Source organism: Perna viridis, chromosome 2 (assembly GCF_037379345.1).
Source record: "Perna viridis isolate PV_CMFRI_1.1 ecotype Kerala chromosome 2, ASM3737934v1, whole genome shotgun sequence".
Taxonomy (NCBI): Eukaryota; Metazoa; Mollusca; class Bivalvia; order Mytilida; family Mytilidae; genus Perna; species Perna viridis.
The window spans coordinates 54716605-54744189 of NC_142446.1; the positions used below are offsets into that span (position 1 = coordinate 54716605).

A 27585-nucleotide genomic window follows, 5' to 3' on the forward strand; every position below is an offset into this window, starting at 1 on the left:
GTCGTCATCACTTTAATCTTGTAGAAACCTAATCCTGTTCCATTACCCTTATTATAAGAAGTCTTACACGGAGCAAAAAAAAAAACTGTGTGGTTTCGGCAAGCCTATGCACGAGTTAATTGTGAAATAAAAAAAGAAAATGCTTACAACAGGAGTTAAAAGGATGTAGCTACAGATAAAAGGGAAGTTGACATTACGAAACGAGAAGTCTTCGTGTTTACATTTCAATTACATTTCCCTTTCTAAGAGTTGATCAAGATACGAGGCTAACTCCAAAGCGTCTGTAGTATCTCTCCTTTATTGACTATGTTCAACAGGGTCCCTATCTTCGTGTTTAAGATACCATGACCTTACTTGACCAACTGGTAGAATTCATCACATTAATCGTATTACAATTTCACATTTAAACTATCTGTGTATATAATGAAAGTATGAGATGATATTTAAATAAATAAATGATAATTACAATCAATATTAATGACGATAAATTGTCATTTGATAATCAACAATGAAATCTTGAAACAATATACATTCTTATCAACTTACGTACCCTTTAACAACCTTTACTGACTTACTTCGTATATCGGCTTTCTATACAGAATCGGGTAATCAATAAGGTATGAGCACTACCCATTACAAAGTACGAAGCTGTTTCCTTGTACTATACTTATTTGCAATTGCATAGGGAGTTTAGAACTGAACATGACAAAAGTGTTGAAGGTTTTGAAATAGCGAATAAACCTTTTGTGCAGGAATGGAAGTTTGAGGCATTGCTTTATGTATTGAAGTAATAAATTGTTTATCTTTAGTTTACATGAAATTACTTGGGCTTCTCTTAAAACTGGAAACATGGACCAGGTGCACTTGGTAAGGATCATTATTTCACAACACGTGGTACTTTTGTATGCACTTAACAAAATAAAGATACCAGAAGACATGGTAAGAAGAATTATTTTATTGATTGAAACGCCCTGAAATATGTAACGGGTTTAAAAATAAATGCAAAGAAATTAGAAATGTTTTTTTTTCTCAACATTTGTAATACTTCTCATACCCAAAAGAAAGTTCCAGGTCATAGGGATTCCTTAATCCATTTCATATTCAGCCTCTCATTATAAAAAAAAAACTTCAGGGGTTGTTGCAACATTCAGACCCTATCGCGACTGCAAGTTTACATTATCCTTTGTTTTGGGTGTGTGTGTTTTATCATTTGTTTGTTTGTTTGATTGTATTTATGTGTCCTGATGAAATATTGGAGTTTCTGGTTGAAGTATGTATTGAAAATAACAAAGACTCCATGGAAGTCGATAACACAAATTTCATACTGCAAGACGAAAAGAAAATTAAAGAATAATTTGTAACAATGCACCAGTAAGCTCTTCTAAAAAAATTAATTAAGACTGAATAACGACGATAACAACGACAAAGGCAATGTACTGATAAAAGTTTAATAGAAATTTAATGAAGGTCAGTAAACCAATTACACAAAAAACTACATGTGATGCATAAGATATGTTGACAGACAATAACGGAAGAATATAATAAGTCAAGGCATGTACTCAAATTTGAACAATTAGCTGATAAATTGTTTATAAAATGGACTAAAGATACAATGTAATGTCATATTGACTATGTCTTTCTAATAAAAGATGGCGTGATAAATATATGTTGCAATAGTATTGTACATATAAACTGTATTAAGAATTATATTGATATTGAAATCAGACTAGATGTATTTTGTCTGTTGAAAAGCTAGAACAGTGTGTATTTTTATCTTATATAAATATAAACGAAAAGTCCTGACGATGCTGCACAAACAAAAATAATAATACAAGTCTAAAGGATTGTACAACGATACCGATAAAGATTAACACACTATAATATATATGTGTGTGTGTGTGTGTGTGTGTGTGTGTGTCAATACAGGATTACAAAGCTTGTTTTTGGTGAATTGAAATCTAGGAATATTCAAATGAGTTGATGTCACATGACGAAGTTATGTACTTGAATATTCAAATATACTTTCCAATGCTTTGTCAAAAAAAATAAAGAATCAAGTTGAAATCTAAATTCATTTTTGCCACAAGCCCCCATTATTCAAATTTCCTTAGCCATTCTTAACATAGTAACAAAAATAATATGGATCCTCATTCGTTCGTGAATTGTACACAGGGACCGAAATTGTTACAATTGACCCGTGTTAAAAGTGTTTGTTAATTACAAAGATGGCGTGTTAATGAGAATAATAAAACTTTGGCCACAATTGGTGACCCAATTTTTTCCAATTGTGGGTTAGTTGTATTTAATAGTAAATAGAAGGCAAAACTTGTTACTTTGACCATGTATTAAGGAGGTAGCCTAGGGTAAGGGACAAAACTCTTACAAATCATTGGAACGTTTGTATTCAACATATTGCATCCATCTCATGTAAGCATCAAAGTCACTTGGACTGATTTCATTCTGTTTCAAGTGAAAGCTTGATAGGCTTTGGTGAAATTGAAAATGATGCAAACATACCACTGATTTCAAGAGTTATGTAACTTATCCTAGGTCTACTTCCTTAAATCATACATAGAAATATTTGTCTTTGTTAAGATAAAGTTCTGGAAATATTTCCCATAGTTTGTACGTACGGCAGAAGAAATATTTTGACAAATGAACTTTTAAGAATTTTTTTCCGAAGATTAATAAAACTCAAACTTAAAATATTTATATTTATACATATATCATTGTTATAAAACATAATTTTCATTTAGCGTTTATGTCACTATTACATTAAATGTTTTACATATACATATACATATGAAAATGTACACAAATTTTAAAATAAAGATACCGGAAGAAAAAACGTATTGCGAGACAAAATAACAGATATAAAAATAAGAAAAATTAACTTCATTTACTCAACTTTCACTAAACCACACAGTTGAAAACATTGGACTTAGAAAAAAAAACAATGTAGATTTGTTAGAATGAAGGGAACAGTGCTACAACAACCAGGGTGAATTAATGTGCTTCACTGCAACTTAAGTAGTAGTTTTTTTCGTAAGAATCATGCAAATTCTGTAAGATCTATACGATGAAATTTATAATTATTCATACCAATCTATCTGCTCTTAGGAGATAATCCACATTGAAAATCCAAGTTTCTATATTTTTAAGTGTCATTTATAAAGTTATCTCCTTTAATTCTACAGTACATTCTATATATCTTATTTTATCTCCAAAGAACAAGGGTTATAAGAAAAGCCATCTGTTTATTTCTGTTTATTTTAATTTTGTGAAGAAAATATCAAAAGAAAAATATACAGGCTTTCCAATCATGATTCACGTTTTGCATGATTCTTTTCTGGCGTGTTATTTAAAATATGAAATACGTGTTTCGGCTTAATTTTCTAAATCATGTTGTTTGCTTACAGAAACTAAACTTTAAATACTTGAAGATTTTCACAGATTTGTTTACTTTGTTCGTTGTCTTTTTTTCAGTATACTGCCGTTGATTCAAATTTACCTTTAAATTTGCTATCTTCAGTTTGTTTTTATATTTCTCTTATATGTAGCTAACAAATCTGTTTTACACGAAAAAGTAATCAAGGGAACAAAGATTCCAACGGTAAACAAAACAAAATATTCAAAGGATTATAACTAGATAAGAAAAATGGACACACACAACAAAGAATATGTATTACAAAAATAAAATGTACAATAAAACACTTGACTTGACTCCACTAAAAAACCGGGAGCATGGACCAGGTGCACCAAAAGGGTAACTGTTTGATTGGAATTTTTTTTAAAAACTGTCAACCGTAAGCAATGCAATATGATATAAGTTATGCCTATTAAACCGTCAGTTCACATTTGTATGCAAGAGGTCTCCAAGATTTTTTTTTTCAAAGATACTGGTTTCTCAAAGAAACTCCACTCTGTATTTAAGGAAGTTAAACATGAGTAAGAAATGCATGACAATCGATTCTTAACTATTTCTGATGCTGTTTCTATAAGTCATCTCCTGATATATATTGCTAAAACATCTGCTCCTATTCTGTCTGTAAATAAATAAGAGAAAAACCACAGAGGGATAAGATAACAAATATTACGTATGTAGATTTATTGTGCGTAATTTCATTTTTAATCATGTTCGACTTGTTTTTCGTATGATGTGCTGTTGATATTTCGATCCTTGTGCCTTATTTTCATCTGTGTTTATTGATCAATGTGTTATATGAACTATCGTTTCTCCAATTCTTAACCGATGATTAATCTGCACGTGACTTTTTAACCACCGGACGGTGATTAAGGTTTGTAGAGAGTTTTCGCGCGTTTCGTTTACCAAATTTTCTACAAATTTACTGGAGAAACCGATTCTCCTTTAGTCTATTAATAATTATTTCTCAATCTCTATGGTAAAATTAAGATTTTATCATCCTAGCTTGCATTTTTCGGGTAGAGAAATTATAATTTGAGCCACTAATTACTAAAAACAAATCTATATAACAATCGTGATTATATTCAGTTTTATCATATTATTCGCAAAGAAACAAATCATTAACCATATCTCATAGTTCAAAACAAACGTGTCAACTTTTCATTTCAGAATGAAAATGGCCTTTAAATGTTAAGAAGTTAGATAAACATGTATAACATATTATTATTATTATTATTATTATTATTATTATTATTATTTTATGTCAGACGTACACTAAACTGACATTCATTTTCCTACCTGTTGCATAAACGCCTTTCGTGTTATTTGGTAGGTAAGCAAAAAAAGGATATTGCAGTCCTTCTTCATACGGACAAATTGGTGCACCTGTTCCGGTAAGATCTTTATCAAAGACGCACAACCAACCGATATCACCAGGGCAACCATTCCAGAAGGCGTTTATATAAAACATTCTCTGAAGGTTTGAGTTTCTTTTAAAAAAAATGTGATATAGTGTTATGGCGTTTATATTTGTGAATATTGTCCCGAGCAGATATCATATTGGTAGAGCTTGCTATACACTTCATATTTGAAATACTTCAATATACATCTCACTTCCGATTTGTTGAATGACTCAGCCATTTAACTCTAAAACCACTGTTAATTGACATTAATCTCATTTATTTGATATCTATCTGGCATTTTAAACAGCAAATAAAATGCGTTTGAGAATGATCGGCATCTTCAATATTACATTGACACTTAATAACGATGCAATATAATTGGAGTTAATTTTCGGACCAAAACAATCTCATAGAATCTATTAGAATAAACTCAGATCTTACCCCAACATTCCGAAATAGTTGTAAAGTGAATTAGATGTCATATCGGTAAAGGAACTGCTGATAATTTGGTTGGAAGTAAACCAGCTGGTTTTGTCGTCAGTGACTAAGTTACTAAATGTTATGTTGACAACCGATACACTATTTGTGTACAGTACGAACTTTACCTACAATGTACCAAACTTAACATATTACAGGCAGTTAGAGCATGTGTTTAAGTATTAGTCTTTTGAAGAATCAGACGACGATGATATATGCATGTCAAGTATCAGTCTTTCTACAAATCAGACAGAAGGTGCTTCATTCATGTCAAAAACCCACCAAGTTCAGTTTTGTTTCTTGTTCAGAAACAACTACTGATCACATAACCAGTCTTAGATTTTCATTTGGTTGTTGCACTTTTGAACAAAAATCATATAGATTGTACATGAATTTGAAACTTTGAAAGAGTTATCATTCTTTATTTGGTTTCATTTGTTTGATTTTAGTGGGAGTAAATGTATGATTTTCTAAAAAGTAATGATTATCTTTATGTGAAGTATAGCATATGAAGACTGAAAAGGCATCGTTTGTTTGGTGGGTTTTTCTTCACCATGAATTACTTTACCATTGGCAGTGTCTGAATTTTATGTGGACTGGTACTTAATTTTTGAATTGATATACAGCAAAACCTGTCAAAACCGAATTCAGGGTGATCCAAAAACCAATGTAAACCAGACATCTTTTGAATTAAGTCCCTTTTATACACATGTTCAGTACTTTTGAACCAGTTTAAATGGAATACCTTTCTAAACCGAACCAATACCTCAGTCAAAAGAGGGTTCGGTCTGGACAGGCTTCATTTTTTTTGTTTTTTTGTTTTTGTTTTTGTTTTTTTTTGTTTTTTTGCTTTTTGTTTTTTGTTTTGTTTTTGCTTACAATGGTTAAACTAGTTTTTTTAATTATCTTAATGTATAACACAAAATTACTTGGAGTAGAATTCCTTTTGGAATATTTGCAAATCATTATAGATGTACTATTATTCCATACAATGACCAAAGGTACATACATTTAACCTTCTCTCAATATCATATCAAGAACGTTATGCAACAATAAATATTGGCTAATGAGGTAAAGACCTTTTCTTGTTAATTGTTCTTAAAGTGGCGGTAGTTGATGACTATGCGTCACATATATTTCCATAAGGTAGGGATTAGGATATAACAATCCCTTTTTTTTCTCGCGGAAGTGTATATTAAGCATGTTCTTCGTCTTTGCTGAAGACGAATATATTATAACGTTTTCTCAATGTTGTTTGAAAAAAAGATCCTGATGACATTTTTCTTTATTTGTTTGTTTAATCCTGTTTCATGTGGAAATAGCGTTTACCATATGTATTTGTAGTCAGTAATCTTTGTTCTTGATAACTTAGTTCAGCAAAACACATTGATAAGATAAATGTATCAAGATGTCAACAATTAAATATCGACTAAAACCGAGGTGTCAATAATGGGAAATTCAGATACTACATATAAATGAATTCAAAATGCTATTACATGCGCTAAATCTTATCAAATGACAAGCTGCGGTTGAAGTTTTGAAGCATTGAATCATGATGTAATATATCTCAGTAGTCTACATTTTGTATATAACAATACAGATACATCGACCATTTGGCTAAATGCGAGATAATGCGAGATAATGCGAGACTCCATAACACATTGTGTGCGTCTGTGTTACAAGTTCAAACAATCACAACCTTATTACTGGAAACGCCACTTCAGACAGCGTAAGTAACATATTTAAAAAAGATAGCGGACGCAGTGAAATCTTGTAACTTTTTACATTTCTTTTTAAAAATTATAACACACGAGAGACGCAATTTTAGTTTTCGATACAGCTTTTTGAATTATATAAAAATTATTTTTGGCCAATCGGAATTCCGATCAGGTGACCCGTTTCCATAGAAGAGAGTGTGAGTCTGAAAATAGCTATGATAAGTAACCTGTGTAATATGCTGGGCCTGCCAATCGTCAATAACGGTAGAATCTCTGTAATGTGTCATACAACCCAGTGTGTGTGGAAGCTTGCATACATCTGTAGATGTCTGGAGAGTTGCGGTTCCCATATAAGCTGAATATGTCGGTACTCCAATACCAGCCGTCGCCCGAAATATGAGGTGCCATAGTTCTATTTAAAAAATTAAAAAAAAACAATAAATGATATGATATAAATGTATATGGTACAGCCATTTTAAAATTAAATGGTGGATAAAACTAGTTTTTATGGCTAGTTAAAACTCCTGCATCAATAGTAGCCACAAGAGTTCCAAGTAAGTACCAAATGATCAAAACAAGACTGAAGTCTGACTTGTGTAGCGAAAAATCACATATGTTATTATCACATATGTTAATACCACATATGTTATTATTTGTTCTGTTATTACGAAACAATCATCAATTAGATATTGATATCGATAAGATGAGCAAATTCTTATGATAATAAGTCGGATGACAAGATCGCAACTGCTTTTTTGCTTTAGAAATCTATATTGCTTTAGCATAACTTATGGGAAAAGTAAGGGAAATATTACAACCAACCACAATTTTAATATGAGTAAGGCAGAGCCTACAACCGAACATTTCGCTAAATATACATATTGTTGAAGACCAGGTCAGTTTTCTGTTGATCAGTTGCCACTGTTAGTAGCAGAAGACATACGTTTTGCAATAACATAAGCGACACGGAATTTTATTTTTTTTAATTAATATTTGGTAAGAAATTGAACTTCAGAATCTGATGATTAATATTCTTTTCTTATTCATCTCTTAAATTAAAACTATGATTATGACATTTTTCTTGTGTTGTTACGCCCTAAAAATGGAGCGATAGCTGAAATAGGATAAGTTAACGTGTGTCCATTTAAAAAGATAATTTAGGTACCGTGTATAAATACTGTAAAAGATTCTTTTTTCTGTTTGTTTTCTTCGTTTGTGAACTGCATGTTCCAACATTGATTTATATTTAAAGGTTACCTTCACTCTGAATTCATTTGTTTCGACATCAGAAACCATTAACAATATCAATTTGAACATTTCATTGTTTTTAAGGCAATTACAGCACTATTCATACTAAAATGTTTAAATGCAAAAATAAAAGCAACTCAACGATCTAATTCCTTATTTTTTTTATATATTATTAGCATAGATTGTTTGATATTAAACAAATAATCATTCCCATTTACAAATTCTTAGATAGCTTAGTTAAACAATACTTCAATCTCAATTAAAAAATCGATTAATGAGTAGTTTTTCAAAATGATAGTGTTTCATTGAATTGATTGTTTTTATTCTTTTGTTTTACTGTGATCCTCATCTTGACATCTAAAGCTTTGAGTCTTATTTATATAATACGTTCAGACTATTTTCCAAGATGAACATGCATTGAATTTTCTGTTATCCATGTTTTTCTTCCATAGACATTTTTTTTATTTACTAATTTGCTATTGAATTTTACATTAAGTCATTAACGAAAAACATTTATCTGTCTATCAATACCTAATAGGGTCGGCCCATTGTCTCTAAAATAATGACGTTAACTAAGACCAGTATCCCAAGTTATTTCCTGTATACATACAATAGACACTGGAAATCAATTGACCCAACTAAATGACAAACAGGATGACTTTTCATCCTGTCCTGTCAACTTCCCTTTCATCTGTGGTAACGTCACATTCAGCAACTGCGTAAGGAGTTTTTATATTACACCTTATACGTTATTCCAGAGTTGCCGTAACTACGCAAACTTTTTCTATCGCGCTAGACACCTTACAATTAAGTCATCACTACTGAAATTTTATGGCCATCATCATGAACTCGTGAATCATTACAATATATCCATCTGCACGGTTGGAACCGATTTGTTCACCGTGGCATAGTTTTCCTTTCCTTAGACTTGACTTTTCATATGCAACCCAGTAGGTGTTTCTAGAAAAGCAGAGGACGCTTAACCTACCGGTGTACCTGGTCCATGCTCCCAGTTTTTAGTGAAGTCTAAGTTGTGCATTTACTTTTGTTTCTTTTTACACGTTATTTTGGTTCTTTTATTTCTTTTGTTGTATATGTCTATTCTTTTTCCCTGTATAGTCTTCATCTCTAGATTGTATAAATTTGTATTTCCACTAGAATCTTGGTACCCTTGATTACTCTTTTACGTAAAACGTGTGGACAAAGCAACTTGATACATACATAATTCCACAGAGTACCTCTCAATAACAGCATAAAGTAATACGTAGAACGTTCAAGATTGAAAAACAAGTTGAATACCAGAAATACTCAAAACCAAAAATATCGAAATAGGAAGAGAAATCCAGCACCGATACGTTTTACTCGAGTATGACAAAGGAGATACATTGTAATACACCAATGTTTAATACAAAGTACGTAGCCTCAGCGTTTCAGGGTTGGTGAGTACCTGCGCCTATGGCTCAATAGCAGTGTCATTATCCTAGGCCATGGGTTTCTAAATTCAAATATACCAATTACATAAAAATGCAAATTTCGGTAGGCAGTACACATGGTTTCAAGAATTAACCTCTTGTTAGCAGCGTTGAACCCAAATACGAAGGAAGTTCAAGATTCAAAAGTAAATTGTATGCAAAAAGCACTCAAAACAAACAAATGTTGAGTATTACAAATGAGCTACAGTTTGTGATTTTAACGTTCTGTACCTTAAGATGTCTGATTCAAAGCGATGATATCAAAAGTTATAACCGTAAATTTCTTTTAATGGAATCCAATTTGCTCATTTACGTTTGTTACTTTGTATGAATTATTTTAGGTTCTTTGTTGTGTATGTCTGTTTTCCTTGTATGGTCTTTGTCTCTGGATTACAGTCTTTTGACTTCCGCTAGAATTTTGGTTTTCTTGATTACTCTATTACTATTTTGTCCCACTGCGCACGCTCTCAATTTCACAACATAGATGGCTAAACTGAAATCTTTTAAAAGTTTAAAAATTTACGAGAGCAGCAAAATGCTACGCATTTTTATTTTTGTAATTAAGTTGTTTCGTGGGTCTATATGATGAAATGTACTATCATTCATTCCAATATGTCTGCTCTAAGGAGATAATCTACATTTAGAATTTAATAGTTTCTATTGTTTTAGTGTCATTTACAGAGTTATCTGCCTTAATTTTTGAATTCCACAGTACATTCTGTATATTTTTTCTCTCTTAAGAGCACAGGTTAAAGAAAAACAATGTGTTAATTTCTGTTCACTATAACATTTAAAACAAAATATAAAAAATAAAAATATGTTGGGTTCCCAAACTTGATTCATTTTGCATGATTCTTACCTGGAGAGCAACCTTAATATCTTGATGAAAGTTAAGGCACTCTTCGTGAATCTAAGGAAACAATTGCATAGCTTTAATAGTTGCACTTCTAAAATGTGTTTTAACATCGAAAGGTGGCTATTTCATCAAAACGTTTGAAATTTAATTATCTCGAGAGTGCTTTCATTGTAGGAGCATCCTTATTGAATAAATCCATTGATTTACGACTTACTCGTATACACACTCTATAGTTCTACTACCAAACGAATCTTATGCTGTTTTCGTGATCCCGACTTAAAAACACATTATACATCGTTGTTTTTTCCCAAAAAGATGGTACACCTAGATACAAATATATAGTTCCTGGTAGAGATTCCAGTAAGAAATAATTCCAAATCATCTTCCAAGTATACAAAAGAAAATGTTTACAAAATGCTGGAATTTTTATTCGACAACATATTTGTCCAGTTTGGTGGACGTGTTTTTTTAACAAACGGTCGACATTCCAATGGGTACAAATTGTGCTCCTTTACTTGCTGACCTATTCCTTCATTCTTATGAGGCTTACTTTCTGCATAGTCCTCCACGGCATCCATAAGAACTTTAAAATTATAATTTATGGAGCGAGGTTCACGGTACTTTGGACCTTTAGAAAGGATATCACGCAGAGATTCGTTTTCGATGATGGTTAAATTTCAAGTAACGACGTGACCAGAAGGACCATATTTGAAAGGAGAGTTTTTGCAAAAACAGTAAGGTGCAATACCCTTTTATAATCGAAAAATTTTTTGATGCAATGGGTGAAGTATTGGAATATGAAATAATTGGTATGGATTTGTCTTTGAAATATGTGGGAAAGAAACGACAAAGAATTTTTTTAACCAGTGAAATATAACCCGATCCCTGATCTGCAAAGAGTATTAGTACCCTTTTATTCCCTGAAAACAAAAATTTTGTTCGCTTTTTCGAGGAAGCGCTGCCCTTTCTGGAAATATAGTAAAAAAATACGTTGAATTTTCCTTTGTTTTAAATATGACTATGAACGTGCCTTCATTGGTTAAGAGAACGAGTGAAAACAAACGGTCTTGTTCTCATCTCACACGGGTCGTCTCAACTCGCACTGTGATATTTCAGGAAGAATATAATTATTGTTCGAATATTCACTTCGGTAAATCAAATATTTCTCAAAAAGAAAGATGAAATATTACAGCATCATATGATATATTTCATATTGTAAAACGGATGTTTTCTTACCTATCTGATCACTGTTTTGTATTTTACTAGGATTGTTTTCTAACGGCACGCCAGACCAACGACGTTCCGGTCCTTCTGGTACGTCGTCTGAGACAAACTAGTTGTTACAAACAAATAATAGAGTATGAAAATCGGCGGTAAACCGGAACGAATCGTACTACCGCATCCTAGGTATATACACTGCATGCCTTAAGTCGTCGATTGGGATCAATACACAAATCGTTAATTCTTCAAGTATGATCTAAAATGTGTAAACTGTAACTATAACCGTACCAACTTTTCCCCGTACTCAATAATGTATTGCCGATTTTTTTCCATTATTACGAGACATTTCCAGCTAAAGTTTGTACACATTTACACAATTACATGATGGATATGATGGAATCAATCAATTGTTATTCGATTTTCTGTTTTCAAAAGGTCTAAAATCCCCGTATCGTAAATTAAAATTCGCAAAATAAAGTTATCTGTAAAATTTTAATACATGTATATATAAGTCACATTAGGACACGATAATATTATCAAAGTACTCAAAGATGATAAATAAAAAAACCGCATAAGATTCTTTTTATGAGACTTTAAATTGAGGGTTTAAGTTGGTACGGGTACGGGTTACATATTTCAGACCACACCTATTTCAGTTAGATTAAGTATGCAGTCTATCTCAATCTTGCATTTATAATTGTACATTAAGATAATTGGATTTGAGGCAAAGGATGAAAAAATGGCAAAATTCAAAGCTCCAACTTTTATTCCGTGAGGAATTTGACTATGTGCCTTTTGGTAATAAAAAGACTCATTGGTAATTTAAATTGTTTACTACGTCCTTTTTTGTTTGATTATTCAAGTAATAATAAGCATTAAATTTTGCAATCTTGGTGAATTCTAAGAATTAAAATCGTTTAATTCAAAGATGAAACATTTGTGGTTTCATTGTAACATGTTCGCCTTGAATACAACAAGTCTTTGAAATGATCCCCAACCGAATGATACCAAAGATCAAATTGGTAGTCATTGTTTCTTGGTTAAGTGCCTTACAAAAGTAATGACTGGTTGGCTCGAAGTCCTGAAATATATCTGTCATTGAATGTTTAATTTCACACAGTTGATCAAGAACTTGGAAAAACGTATGAGATTTTAATTTACTCCATCAAACTTGGTATGAATAATGAAAGTGTTCATGCGACAACTGAACCAAAATTTGGCCCGTTATACTTAAATCCCATATTAATTAAATCTATGATTTAGATCTATGAAATGAATAAATATTACATACGTTCTCCTATTTGAATAAACCATGTTTAACAGTTGATTCATGAATCTACCAGAAATAAAACCAAAACAATATAAACATGAAATAAACATGTTAAAAATTTACTTGTTTATCACATAGTTATGATCATCTATCTAATTAAAGTATAAAAAAAAACACAAATTGTGTGAGTTGATTGAAGAAATATGCTTATTTATTTATTATTGTATTATTCAATCTTTCTTCTCATCAGTATAATTACCCGCTTTTAATAAATCAGTCTTTGAAATTTTATATATTGCTTTTTTATGATGATTCGGGGATAATTTGTACAGCTTGTACCATTTCAGTAATTCAGATTATTAGCACATCAAAATCTTAGGTCGACTTATATCAAATCATACTATAACGGCTATGATTGTTTTTTTTTTTTTTTTATTTCATATCGTTAATCTTCTATTTTATGGTTGTAACAGGCTTTACTCGTATGAAAAGAGCTTTCGTTCCCTAAATTCAGTTGGTATTCGAAAACTTGCAGAAGTTCCATTCATAATCAAACAGCTTTACATTTATTTCAGATCAGCTTTAAATTGGAGATTTGTCAAGTTAAGCCTAGATTATTTAGTAGCAGTCTATGTAAAAATCATGCAAATTATGTAATATGTGATACATCCTTAAAAGGCTACACATTTTTATTTTTGTTATTAATTTGCTATATACAATGTATTGGTATTCTGCAGAGTGCATTTTATCATTAGAAATGAAACTAATCAAGCAATCCAAATTATTAAAATTATTGCCTTCATTATTATTATTGTTTGTACATCATGCACATGTATAACTATTTCTATATTTGTATGCATTGAAGATAAATATACGCTAAAATTACTATGAAAATAAATATTTTTTGGAAATATAAAAGCTCCAGTATATTTTTGTTGTGCTTTGAACATGGTCTATTTGCAGAATTTCCTATTAACATAATACTAATTATATAGTATAAAAGTAATCAAGGGAACCAATGTGCTAGCGGTAATCAGAAGAGTGTAATCTAGGGACAAAGACCAGACATGGAAAGCATGACAAACACAACAAAAACATAAAATAACCAAAATAATACATACAAAGCAACAAAATTAAATTCTGACTCCATAAAAAAAAACATAATATAAAAGAGTAGGATTTTAGATCTATCATTTATGGATGTAACAAAAATATATTTTGTCAAATGTTAGTATCAAAGTAGGTCGTATCTATGAATTATCGCAGCTTGTCTTTGTCAGTTTAATAATATCAGTAATTATTTCTCCCCGCAGACATTGGTACCTATGAATAAACCAAAGCACTGAACAGAAACTACATCGACCGAACAATACATTCCTTTATTCACAGCAAACAAACCCTTCATGATGGATTTTGCATGTGTTAAAACATTTTATGATGATTTTGCAATATTTATATGATTGATATTGTTGTTTTAAACAACAAACCAATTATGATTTAATAGCTGTCTTAACTCACTTGATTACTCTGTCGATTTCATTGAAACATAAAACAAAATAATGTCAATAATTAATTGAGATTCGCATTCTTTCATTTGACACACTGCAGTGATTCAGATTGATTGAACGTTATTTTAAAAATCAGGCAATTTAGTTTTTGTTTGTTTGTTTGTTGGGGTTTAACGTCAGAGCAGCAATATTTCAGCTATATTCAGACGATGAACATGAAATTAATGATAAAATGAACATGAAATGATGAAATGAAAAAGGGATGGGACACAAAAACAATGGGGTCGACAAATTTTGATTGCCACTGGAAATAGGGAGAGGTGGGTAGGGTCGGGCAATTTAGCCTCCTGTGGCGGAGCCCTGTGGTTCCTACTCCGGGAGAATACCACTGTTAGGTTCTTTAACGTGCGAGGAACGTGGCATCTTTCCCAACACGGTGCACCACTATGGTTTGCGGTCAGGTTTTCCGTATTATAGCCTGACAACACCAGCATGTAACACGCCAGGGGTACCCCATTCCACCACCTGGGGCACACATCCCAGTTGCTCTGTGGGAGGAGCGCCCTAGCCCCCGGCTAGGGTTCTGAGCACTATTTAGTCGCCTTTAACGACAAGCTTAGCACTGCTGCAGGCCTATTCTTTTAACACCCGGACCTGTACGGGCAATTTAGAAAATCAAAAACGTGCATATCAAAACCCCACCGATCTGACAATAAAATTTCATTCAAGGATGCCTTTTCTCTTTTCTTTATTTCTGCATCACTGGATTTATTCAGAATTTATTCGATAGAATGAAAGAAAATGATGTTTTTGAGACAGTTATCTGCCCTTGAAATGTTAATTTTCAGTGCATTGCATTAATATTAAAACACAGTTCACTGAACTTGTCATTTTCCTAAAATCTGGTAGCACAAATAGCCAAAATGCCCTTGCAAAATGGTGCTTTTTGTTCATACCATGTTCCACCCACTGTCTGATTCTCACAGAGAATGATACTTAAGAACTCATGGATATGCGGTTAAATCAACTCTGTGTCTAGAACTTCCCAGTAAACGGCAAATTATAAAGCATACTATAAAGGCTAGATTTTTTTTTAAATTTCATATTGTTAATCTTCTATTTATTTAATTATGTCAGGCCATCCCTGTATTGATAGAGCATTCATATTCAGAAGCTGGGAAAAATTACATATATAACCATGGAGTTCTATATTTATTATAAATCAGCATTAATTTGAAGATTAGTCAAGTTATGCACAGATTAAACATTTAAAAAAAGCACTCATGACCATGAAAGTCATGATTGGCTCAATTTGTAACTCAAAAGTCTGGAAATAAACCTAAACAGCAAAGCTTTAATTGTTCCATTGTCATTCTTTTTCAAAGTAAGTCCTAACAATCAGTTTTGTGTGTTTGTCTTTTGTCTTTATATTCTTCATTAAAATTGTCTTATTGTTCTATGCTCACAAACGTAAATGTCAATAAAACATTTATTTTATTCTTGTATATAGTTATTTAATCCAACTGTTACCGCAGGTCTTTACCCGGTAGAATTAACAACAAAAACAAAAACAAAACGTCCATAATAATAATAATAATAATAATAATAATAATAATAATAATAATAATAATAATAATAAATACCCGTAAATATTGATACAAATGCATAAACAAAAGCACTTGACAATTACTAGGTAGTCAAATTACATTCTTTTATTCACAGTGAACAAAATTCCCCACGATTGCGTTTTCATGCCATTAAATATTTTAATTGGTATATTTACATTATTTTTTGGTTTTTTTTATACAGTATAACAATTATGATTATATAGCAGTTAACTCAACTTATTACTCCGTCGTTTTCATTGAGAGATATAACAAACATTATGTCAAAAAATTATTGAAATTCGCATTCATTCTTCCACTTGACTTTGTATCTCCTCAGTGATTAAGACTAAGTGAAAGTGTTCGTAAGAATCAGGCAATTTTGAACCATGCATGTCAAATCCCCATCGATCTGACAAAATGATTTCACTCAAGGTTGAATTCTCCATTTGAAAAGCCTATTTTTGTATCTCTGCATCACTGGATTGCTACAGAAATGTTAGAAAAAGGAGTTTTTACAGAGTTATCTTCCCTTGAAATGTAAATTTTCAGCGCATTGCAATGAAGTTATAACGCACTTCACAAAATTTGCCTTTTTCATTAAATCTGGTGGCACAAATAGCCAAACTACACTTGCAAAATGGTGGGTTTTTTCATACCATGTTCCACCTACTGCCTTGTTTGTATTGATATTTTTATCTTTCTGTTTATATATTTGTTTTTTGTTTATTTGGTTTTTTCTCTGTTTTAAGTTTTCTTGTACATACTTATTTAACCGTAGGTTTTTAGGAACCAAAAGTAACAACAACAACACAAACAAAAAAAAGGTCCAGAATTAATACAATGTATGGAAATTGAACATCAGTGACATAAATGCTCATTTCAACACTATCTTTTCCATTTCCAGCCTGTCTTTTTTTTATTTCACAAAGCAATTCGAAATGTTTGGGTACAAATTTGTAGTAGATTTGGCATCATAACAAAAAAATGTAATTCAATAATAAATGCGTCTGCTGAATTTCATTTATTAATCGATATTATATCAATTATTGAAATGTAACTAACTTTTACACTCACACCTTTTCCTTTTCATGAGAGGGTAATAGACAAAACATTATCACCCTCTGAGACATTTGATAGAATAGAATATTACCCTCGTATAGAACCAATCAAAATTCAGCAAATTGACATGAAGTATAATGAAATTGTATAGTTTTTGGCCCAAAAGACAAAGCAATATTCAGGCTGTTTGAAAGCATTCAATGTGTCGCAATGATAAACACTAGTGATACTACAGTATTAACCTCATCGAAGACCTTAATCAGCAAAACATTGGAAGCCTTCAAGGATGGTTCAATTGATATCCCTTTACTACGGGTCAATCTGTAATTAGGTAATTTAAATTGTAAACTTAACTCTTGAACCTTAAATCAACTCAAACTGTACAAATTATTGTATTGCAGCAAAAGAAGCGCACTCAGGTTAAACCTATTTCTTCGATATAAGATTTGTATGGGTTTTAAACAAATGATGGATAACTTTAAGGGATCGACTTAGATGAGAAAATATTATTAGTATTCCATGGCTGCTAAACTTTTGAATGTCCCTCTTTTCTTGACCTATTTCGTGTCTAATTATGCATTGTTATATTAGTGTACAATGATGTAAATAGATTAATACAAGAGGGGCAGAATATCTTTTTTTGGGTCGTATAGAGTGATGTTTTTTCGTATCAAAAATTTTTAAATCAGATAATAAGTTTGTCTTTCTTCAGATATTATAAAAAATGTATTAACAGCCCTAAAAATATACATGGTCTTGATATATCTGTGCTTTAAAATTTGAAATAAAATCAGTGATAATTATTATATAGATAGCAGTGATTTACAGATTGTTCCCAGTGTAATTTTGTCTTCGATAATTCACACTGTGAAATATATTCGGTAATTTCACTCCCGCGCTTTCTCTCGCCAACACGAATATCAATACGCCGTTCAAAAAATTTTAAATTTGTGTTGAAAATAACAATGAATAATGGAGAAAATTTAATAAATAGGATCATCAATCGGTTTTCTTGAATAACCAAAAACTGATCACTCGTGCCAAGAACGCATTAAGATTTAACACTCGTTAAATCTAGGCTTTCTTCGGCACTCTTAATCATTTTTTGGTTATTCACTCTTTCCAATTAATTATTCTATTTTTCTTGGTAACTCTTGATGATATATCTTGGCCAAGTAACGAGCGTCAATGTTAATATCAGTTTTACTAAATCATCAGTATATGTCATCAAATAAAATATTACAGAGGAAAGCACAATGAAAACATATAATAGAACACTACAATAGTTATAACTAAGTACAAAACCATACTTACGATCCACTAAATATATAATTTTCCAGTTTCCATCTTCTAAAATGGATGCCGCTTCCTGCATTGGATCAAAAGCATTTAATTCGCATAAATTGAGAGCATTGTTGTAATTAGCTGAAACACAAGAAGTGTCCTTTTGACACTCCGCAGCGCAGCTTATTGTTGTTTCAGTTGTAGAGAGAGAACGATAACTTCCGGAAACTCTCAACCCGTTGAGAATATTATAATTAATCTCTCTGAATTCTTGACAAAAAATCATGTGTATATGTATTGCGAACGTAACTTTTCTTATATCGCTTATAAGACCCATTCTGGAAATACAATTAGTTATGATATAGTTTTCAAATATGACATGTTAGTAATATTATCCCGTTTAATCATAAGTATTGAAATTTGTCAGAATAATAACCTCGCTAATGATTACTCTCAGCAGACATTGAGATACTGATCTATAAATTAAAGCACTGAACAAAACCAGAAAATCCGAGCGATCATATATTTTATTCATAGAGATCGAACAAACACGTCATCTGTGAGTTTTTGTAAATATATTCTTATATTTTTATAAGGGCATTTGCTATATTAATATGATTTTTATTGTTGTATTTAAACAGCAAATTAATTTTTAATAGCCTTTAATCAATAAGTGACCATCGTTTCTGTTGAACGTGTAATCAAGGGAACCAATCAATAGAATATAATCTAAGGATAATGACTAGGCAGGGAAAATAGACATACACACAAAGAAATACAACAACCAAAATGAAACGTACAAAGAAACAAAAGGAAATAAGCAACTTAGACTCAACCAAAATCTGGGAGCATAGACCAAGTGTACCGGTAGGGTAGGCGTCCTTTGTCTTTGAAACACATAACAATAATGGTTGCTACGAAACTATTGATTTTGCAGTCGTAAGGAATGAAATAATTGTTATTTTCAGTAGTAACGCTATATATTACTGCGCGAATCGAATCGTTTAAATACTGCTGGTCCAAACTGGCAAACAATCACTATGTATGTATTAAAAAAAATACTTAACATATAACCAAGGTTTATTTTTCGACTACCAGATTTTTTTGTATCTACCAACAATTTACCTGAAAAATGTGGTCAACATTCGAGGAATACTAGGGAGAAAATAGCAACAAACAAACGAAATAAAAAATACCCTAGGAATTTTGGTATTGATGCACATCTAAATATCCATCAATAATATATAGTGAAGTTCCTGAGTTGGTTAAATAAGAATGATAAATTGGTGAACAGTATCCACGGTTAAATGCGAAATGAAACTAAATTCAACTGAAATAAAGAATGAAGAAATTTCGGCCTCCGTTTATTGTAAGTTTATTTGGGAATATTTGAAGATTTCAATTTGGGAGGGTTTGTTTTATTTGTTTTTGTTTATGTTTTTGTTTGCTTGTTTGTTGTTATAATTTTCTGAGTAAAGAACACCATACTAGATATATGGACCGTTATGGTAATTTAGTATGAGGCAGGTATAACCTGTTAGTATGAGGTAGGTATAACCTGTTAGTATGAGGCAGGTATAACCTGTTAGTATGAGTTGAATATATTGATATTTAAAAAGCAATTATGCTTTTTGCAGTTTTATAACAGCTAGGATTTATTTTCCTCATAATTCAACAAATTTCAAGATGTGAGCTTTAAACAAATGAGCAGTTTGTTTATGTTAAAGATACAAGACTGGTAAGGATCCTTGGTATCAATCGTTAACTTCCTTTCAGACTAAAATCAGGATCTCAGTGCTTCTTAGTTCAAAGATTTAATTTGTAATAATATACTTTATCCTCTATAATAACTAATAATAACTATAATATTAATTTTGGCAGAATCACTTTCATTCAATGAGTAATCAAGGAAACCAAGATTCTAGCGGAATTAAAAAGAATGTGATCCAGACAAAGACCAGACATGGAAAACAGACATACACAACAAAAAACAGTAACTGATCACGTAACCAGTCTTAGTTTTTCATTTTGTTTTTCTTTTGAGATAACAATTTTATAGATTCTACATGAAATTCGCACATAAGTATAGTTTATGTAGACTAAATAAGCAAACAAAGAACATAAAGTGACTAAAATCATACACACAAAGTAACAAAAGCAAATGAGCAACTCGGACTCCACGAAAAACTTGGAACCGGACCAGATGCACCGGTAGGGTAAGCGTCCTCTGTTTTTCGAGAAACACCCGGCCGGCGAGTTCAAGTCCGGGATAGACGAAAGAGGAAAGGAAAACCATGATACATATCAGTTTCGTGGTGCAGATAGATACAACGTTACGATCCACGAGTTCATGCTGACGACCATGAAACTTCTGTAGTGATGATGTCAATCTTGTAGCAACATAACCCTTTTCCAGAAGCCTAATAGTAAGAAGTATAGCGTGATATAAAAAGTCTGCGTAGTTACGGCAAGCTCTGGCATAACGTATAAGTTATGATATGAAAACTCCATACCTATGTGCTGAAGGGGTGTTGCCAAAGATGAAAGGAAAGTTGAAATTCTGAATGAAAAGTCATAACGTTTTTTGTAAAGTTTGGTGAATACTTTTCCTTTACCATCTCTCTCTAAGTGTAGGTCAGGACATGAGGCTGACTTCACAATGTCTATATTATCCTTTATCTCAAGTTCTTTGCGGGTAGATTCGATGTAACCAGGATTGTTTTACTTTAATACGTCATCAATATAGCGGAAACCGAGATTAAAGGTTCTAGCTAAACGATGTTCTTTCTTTCGGATCAGATCAGCAATAAAGTCAGCCTCATAAGAGTGACGGAATAGGCCAGCACGAAGAGGAGTACAATTTGTTCCCATCAGAATGTCGACCGTTTTTTGAAAAACGCGTCCGCCACATTGGACAAATAAGTTGTAGATAAAACATTCCAGCATTTTAAAAACATCTTTTGTATATTTGGAAGATGATTTGGAATTATTTAGAACTATAAGGAATCTTTACCAAGAACTATGTATCTAAGTGTACTATATTTATCAAAAAACAAGGATATATAGTTTTTGTTTCTTGATTTTAACTGAATATGGGGAATAGAAGTCTAAAGTGTTGAAATATCATGCTATTGCATTCTGATAATAATCAAGAATTGAGGGTCTCCAGAATATCTTTCGAATTTGTATTAATGCCACCATAAGAGTAACAAGTGTTGTGGTAGGACTGAAGACCCTCTTTGTCAGCTGTGAGTTTAGAAGTTAAAACTTTTGACAGAGGTTTGATGGTATATTTTGCAGATCCAGATATGTAGCTTTTTTTGTATGGATTCTTGGGATTTTAGGAATCCAGTACATAGGCGGTAAATCACAATCCTCGTTCTTTATTCGAGAGACCAAAAGAGGATATCACAGATTTATGATTTTCCACTATCTCTTCTTTGGAGAGTGTAGTGGCAGTTTTGGTCTTATCACTTATTATTTCATACGTCTACCTCAGATAATAAACATCGGATGTAGTACGTTTAGCAGACAAAACAAACAATGTTGTTTTGTGCTTTGTCTGCTGGTACGACAACATATTTGTCATGTATAGTAGACAATGTTTTTGCTTCATCGGGGTCTTTGAAAACAAATGTAGCATTGACACTCATTGACCTCCTGAAAACTTTCATTTGTTTCAAATTTAAAGACCTCACGGTCTTCAACCACTCTGACAGAGAATCAATGTCTTCTTGCTTCCGTTTTATCCATTTTCTGCATAGGCCACGGCATCCATAAAACTTTATTAAAGTTATTATTCTAATATATGGAGCGTAGTTCACGGTACTTGGGTCCGACCTTTAGAAAGGACCTTACGCAGAGATTCGTTTTCGATGATGCTTAAATCTCGCGTAACGATTCGACCGGAATGGAGAGTTTTTTTTTACAGGAACGGTCAGGTGGTTAAGCCTTGAAGTCCTCAATCTCGATGTTCTGCAATAGCATTTTATAATAGAAAATTTTGGATGCAATAGGTGAAGTAAAGAAATGTGAAATAATCGGTATTGATTTGTCCTTTGAAATGTTTGAGAATTTTATTGGTTACCCTTTTTGTGATGGAGGATGTTAGCCAAATCATTTGCATCCATACCTTTGTTGACAAACGATAGTGGAAGAAATTATCGTGTTTCTTCATCTTGAATATATTCAAACAAAAAATTATTCACATGCGATCATCGACTGTCCCGAAGTTAACATGAAAAGATCGGAATTACAACTACAAGTGTCCTTATTTTGTAAATAATATATGAACTATGTGAACTCACTAAATATAAATCAGAAGATGTTTATCGGCCGGAAATGATTATTTTTGAAGCAATAAAACCGTTATAGGACGATCGTTTACGCTTCGTATCTTTACAAGGTAAAATTATGAACAACGAATACAAAAAAGCAAAGAAATTTAAAATCAAGAACTGAATTCAGTTTGTGGAAATTTTACAACAATTCTACTTGAACTTTTCGGCTATTTCTCCTTTATTAAAACAACTGTAACGAGAGAAGCTGAGTAGTACCGATTGCAATATTGACGGACACAGTTAAGGATCTTCATGAGATGGAGATAGAGAAAAAATAATCCCCTTCTGAGCCATGTGATATGGCAAAATCTGTCATCGTAATAAACCAATCAGAATACAATAATTTGACATGAAGTATAAAATTAGTTGTAACATGGCTGAACATTTTTGTATCCCTATTTGGAATTCTGTATCATTTTCATTTTAAGGTCCCTTGGATAGTTTGTATAATAGTAGGGATACCCTCCTTTTGAAATGTACGATAAGGTGTATATAATATCGCAACCTCTGAATCACATGCTGTCATTATCTTCGGTCGAAGTTATCCTTCGGACCAGAAGCCCTCGTGCTAATATAGATATCTAGGAATGATTGTATTATTCTCTATATGAATATATTAAAAGATGAAACTACTTATAGGGTGTGATTTTATAAATTTGTTCTGTTGTTGAGACTGAACTGGAGTTAATAATTACAACAGAAAGAGTCGCCTTCGTGCTAATAAAAAAGCATTGGAATGATAGAAAGCGTGCTATAAAATTTTGTCAGGTATAATCAAAAATATGAAATGAATAAGTCATTTTTCACAATTACAACATTTTCGTTTGTTTTATTCTATTTATTTTATTGTTTGTTTTGGTTGGTTTTATTTTCAATTGTCTGCTTTTTTTTGTTGTTGTTTGTTTGTTTGTTTGTTTTTTAATTTTCTCTGTTTGTTTTTGCTTCGTTTTTTTTCTAATTCCCTTTTCTTCCATTAGCACTATTTCGGATAAGTATTATTTTTTTATAAAAATATTTTCATTTCATTTTATTTCAAGTTTTTAGCAATAATTTATATGTGGTTTAGATATGTAACTCATTTACAATAATACTTCGAAATTACGTAGGTCTTCTACGCGAGATTATTACACTGTCAATGACACAAAAACTCCCTGTATTATAAGATTCCGGTTTTTTAAGTCTAATGATACGCGTACGTTTTTTGTAAAATATTAAAATCAGTCTTGTAATATATAATAGAGGCGTTATTTGGTTTCAGTCTTACTACTACTATATGTCAATATGCCAATATAATATAAATGATTAAGTAACAGTCTTTGTAAGAATCATGCTAATTCTGTAATATGTATTACACACCAAAAAAGGCTACATTTTTTTATTTTTGTAATTAAGTTTGTTTTTGTTGGGTTTATCTGATGGTATTAGGTATCAATCATTCTAAAAATCAGACAGAAGGTGATTCGTGCATGTCAAAAACCCACCAAATTCAGTTTTATTTCTTGTTCATAAACAGTAACTGATCACGTAACCAGTCTTAGTTTTTCATTTTGTTTTTCTTTTGAGATAACAATTTTATAGATTCTACATGAAATTCGCACATAAGTATAGCTTATGTAGACTAAATAAGCAAAGAACATAAAGTAACTAAAATCATACATACAAAGTAACAAAAGCAAATGATTAACTCGGATTCAACTAAAAACTGGGAGCATGGACCAGGTGCACCGGTAGGGTAAGCGTCCTCTGTTTTTCTAGGAATACCCGCCGAGTTGCTCGTAAAAAGTCAAGTCCTTAGTAGACAAACGAGGAAAGGAAAACTATGACCCGTTGAATAAATCAGTTTTCATGGTGCAGATGGATACACCATAACGATCCACGAGTTGATGATGACAGCCATAAAACTTCTATAGTGATGACTTCAATCTTGTAGCATAACCCTGTTACAGAAGCCTATTTGTTAGAGTTCTAGCGCGATACAAAAAGTCTGCGTAGTTTTGGCAAGCTCTGGCGTAACGTATGAGTTGTGATACGAACACTTTATACGCAGGTGCTGATGGTATGTTGCCACAGATGAAAGGAAAGTTGACAGAATTATGGTATATATACAGTTATAGTTTGGTAAGACAAAAGAATTTTCCTCGCGAAAGTATATTGAGTATACTCATCGACTGTCCCTTGAATAACCACGAAAGGGTCTAATCATTACTTAATGATCATTAACAAACTGTTACGATCGCACTTCACTACTGGATCGCCTGAAACGCATGTACAATTTGCGTGACCGGTGATGCTTTTTGGAGGGGGTAGTTAAAAGTGTTCAAAAGATTGTGATCTTGTTTTCTTGTACAAGTGCTTGCATAACTGTTGTTTTGAAGAAAACCAAAATAAACTGACGTAATGTAAAAAACAAAGGCACAATTTGCTTCTGGAACTTTATGTTATCATTTAATCTGAGACTAACGTTTTACGTAAATAATAATAATATGATGAACAAATACAGTAAAAGCTGTCTAAACTGAACCTTGGGGAATCCGATACTATGACTAAATCTGACACTTTTCAAATGTTTTCTTATCATTTGTAAACTAACAAAAAGAATTTGGTTTCGACAGGTTTCATTGTATTTACATAAACTGAATCAATTTCCAAATAGAAAGGAAAACAAATACATATCCATCGAGAATAATAAATAGATTTGTATTCTCTTAAACAAATCTTGCTACAAAAATGGGGAGGAAAACAACGCATAACAGTTTTAAAATTCCTTAACATTGTATCTACAATATTTACATAGGTTTTACATTTTGAGATATTACCTTTGTAAGTGTACAATTTATATAAAAAAACATTGAACTTACATCATCAGAGGGAGGTAATTCACTTTTTTCTATCATTATGTTGTAACTTTGCACCCTATGTTACTAAAAAGACGAACGAACTGTCGATTCGACTTTTGTAACTTTTCACTATGTGTCCATATTGTCAAATTCGTTTCTTTTTTTTCTGAGCCTGACTCATCATTTTTCATTTTTGCCAGAATCTAACAGATTCCATCCCATAAAGTAACGCAAAAAAAATATTTGATATTTAGAAGTGCCTCGAACATTTGTCTATCAAGGACATATGTATGAAAATCTGTCAATATAATCAGCCGTTAAGGCAGTTACTGCTAGAATTTTACAAAATACCAGTGTTGAATATAGTAATTACATGTTACGGATAAATACGGGTGAAGGAGGCAACAAGTCCAACGTCATGAACAGATAAAAAACCAGTCATTTTTTATTATGGTAAATAGTAATTACGTTTTCAAAATGTGTTCTTTTGTGTCTACCTCACGATATTTATTCTAAATACCAATAATCTTGTAATCTTGACATTTTAATGATTCTGCGATGCACACCAAACATAATTCTTAGTTTTAAGTAAATATGGTTAAATATGAATTAAGTTTTTTTTTTGACATGCTAAAAAACCAAATAAAGCAAAATAATCAATACTTTTATTAATTTACCAACACCCCCTCCATTTCTTTCTGGAACGATCGTTTCTATATTTAGTTCTATATTAACCTTTTAAGGAAGTAGACTATGGTTAGGGACAAAATTCTTCCAAATCTTTAGAACGTTTATATACGGCATATGACATGTAAGCATCAAAGTAAACTGGACTGATTTCATTCTGTTTCAAATGAAAGCTTGATAGGCTTTGTTGAAATTTGATATGATACAATAATATCACTGATTTCAAGAGTTATGTCCATTACATTAGTTTTTCTCATTAAATGTGGTTACGTTGTACTTATTCATTATTAAAAAAAAAGATTGTTTGCACCGAAAATGCCTGTAACGGCTTTTTGTCTTCCTTTCACGCAAAGAATAAATTTACGAGCTCTTTATCGCCCCTTCTCCACCCAATCAGAATAACATGATCGACCAATCTCCTGTGCATATGTCATAAATATATACTTTTCGTTCCTTCAATATGAAATGAAATAATTTAGTTTTAACAGTAATGAATGTGTATTCTGCTGCATTTTCAGATTGGCATAAGTCCATTCAATTCTGTATTAATTTATTTTCAAAATTACATCCATATGGATCAAGCAAATACAAAAAAATCACACACACAACAAACATCAAAGAAGACAATACTATACATCTAGATGTAGCGGAGAACTACTGACCGGTATGGACCTCCTATCAGCAATTCTAAAGTTGCTTATTTATGGCAAAAGTTCAACATTTGGATAAGAAGTGTTTAAGTGGATTGGATTTTTGATCAGCACTAATTAATAAAACAGTATCACTTATCTTAAAAAAAAAGATTCCTCAGTGCTATATTTTGTTCACATTAAAAATGAAACTCATCATCAAATTACATAGTGCGTAATCTATTTTATTTCGGGAATTTCTTATAACGACCAGTTTCAAATGCCAGTGGACAGTAACCTACCATGAATTCGGTTATAAATTGTCTAATTTCAAAACTTGAATTCTTCTATTCTAAAATCTGTTTTTAGTATGTTATACAGAAATACTTCCAACCCTCCTCTATCAGTATCCAAATTAATTAGAGGGGGTTGTCGGGTCAGAGGAAATTCGGACTACGTATGCCCCATCTATATAAAGCGATACACCAAATTTGAATTAAATCCATTCATTTGGAAAACCGAGATTTTTGTGACGAAACGTATGT

The 27585-nt window shown here is 31.9% G+C and overlaps 1 protein-coding gene and 1 long non-coding RNA gene across 3 annotated transcripts; one reads left to right on the forward strand and one right to left on the reverse strand.

The window, feature by feature from the left end:
• Positions 1-1887: 1887 nt before the first annotated feature.
• LOC148626086 (uncharacterized) lies at positions 1888-18931 on the reverse strand. 2 transcript variants are annotated; one of them, XR_015919986.1, is made up of 6 exons: positions 18578-18931; positions 7250-7434; positions 5269-5432; positions 4724-4914; positions 3945-4046; positions 1888-3836 (listed from the first exon to the last, which is right to left on the reverse strand). XR_015919986.1 is itself a non-coding variant. In XM_088569713.1 (5 exons), exons 1-5 carry the CDS (start codon positions 18882-18884, stop codon positions 4003-4005), a joined length of 891 nt encoding a protein of 296 aa, XP_088425839.1. In that variant the 5' UTR covers positions 18885-18930; the 3' UTR covers positions 1888-4002. The 2 variants fall into 2 exon arrangements, 1 of the variants encoding a protein (XP_088425839.1); XM_088569713.1 differs by having other exon boundaries at positions 1888-4046; positions 18578-18930.
• Positions 6754-13908, forward strand: LOC148626087 (uncharacterized). The gene is made up of 3 exons (XR_015919987.1): positions 6754-7033; positions 11865-12005; positions 13665-13908. It is a non-coding gene; the product is annotated as an uncharacterized LOC148626087 (long non-coding RNA).
• Positions 18932-27585: the final 8654 nt, after the last annotated feature.

Coding starts and splice junctions, on each gene's coding strand:
- LOC148626086 (XM_088569713.1), bottom strand. CDS start 18,884: ATGGGTCTTATAAGCGATATAAGAAAAGTTACGTTCGCAATACATATA. Junction 5,433..7,249: donor AGGCCCAGCATATTACACAG/GTTACTTATCAT, acceptor GGTACATTGTAG/GTAAAGTTCGTACTGTACAC. Junction 4,915..5,268: donor AACTATTTCGGAATGTTGGG/GTAAGATCTGAG, acceptor TTTTTTTAAAAG/AAACTCAAACCTTCAGAGAA.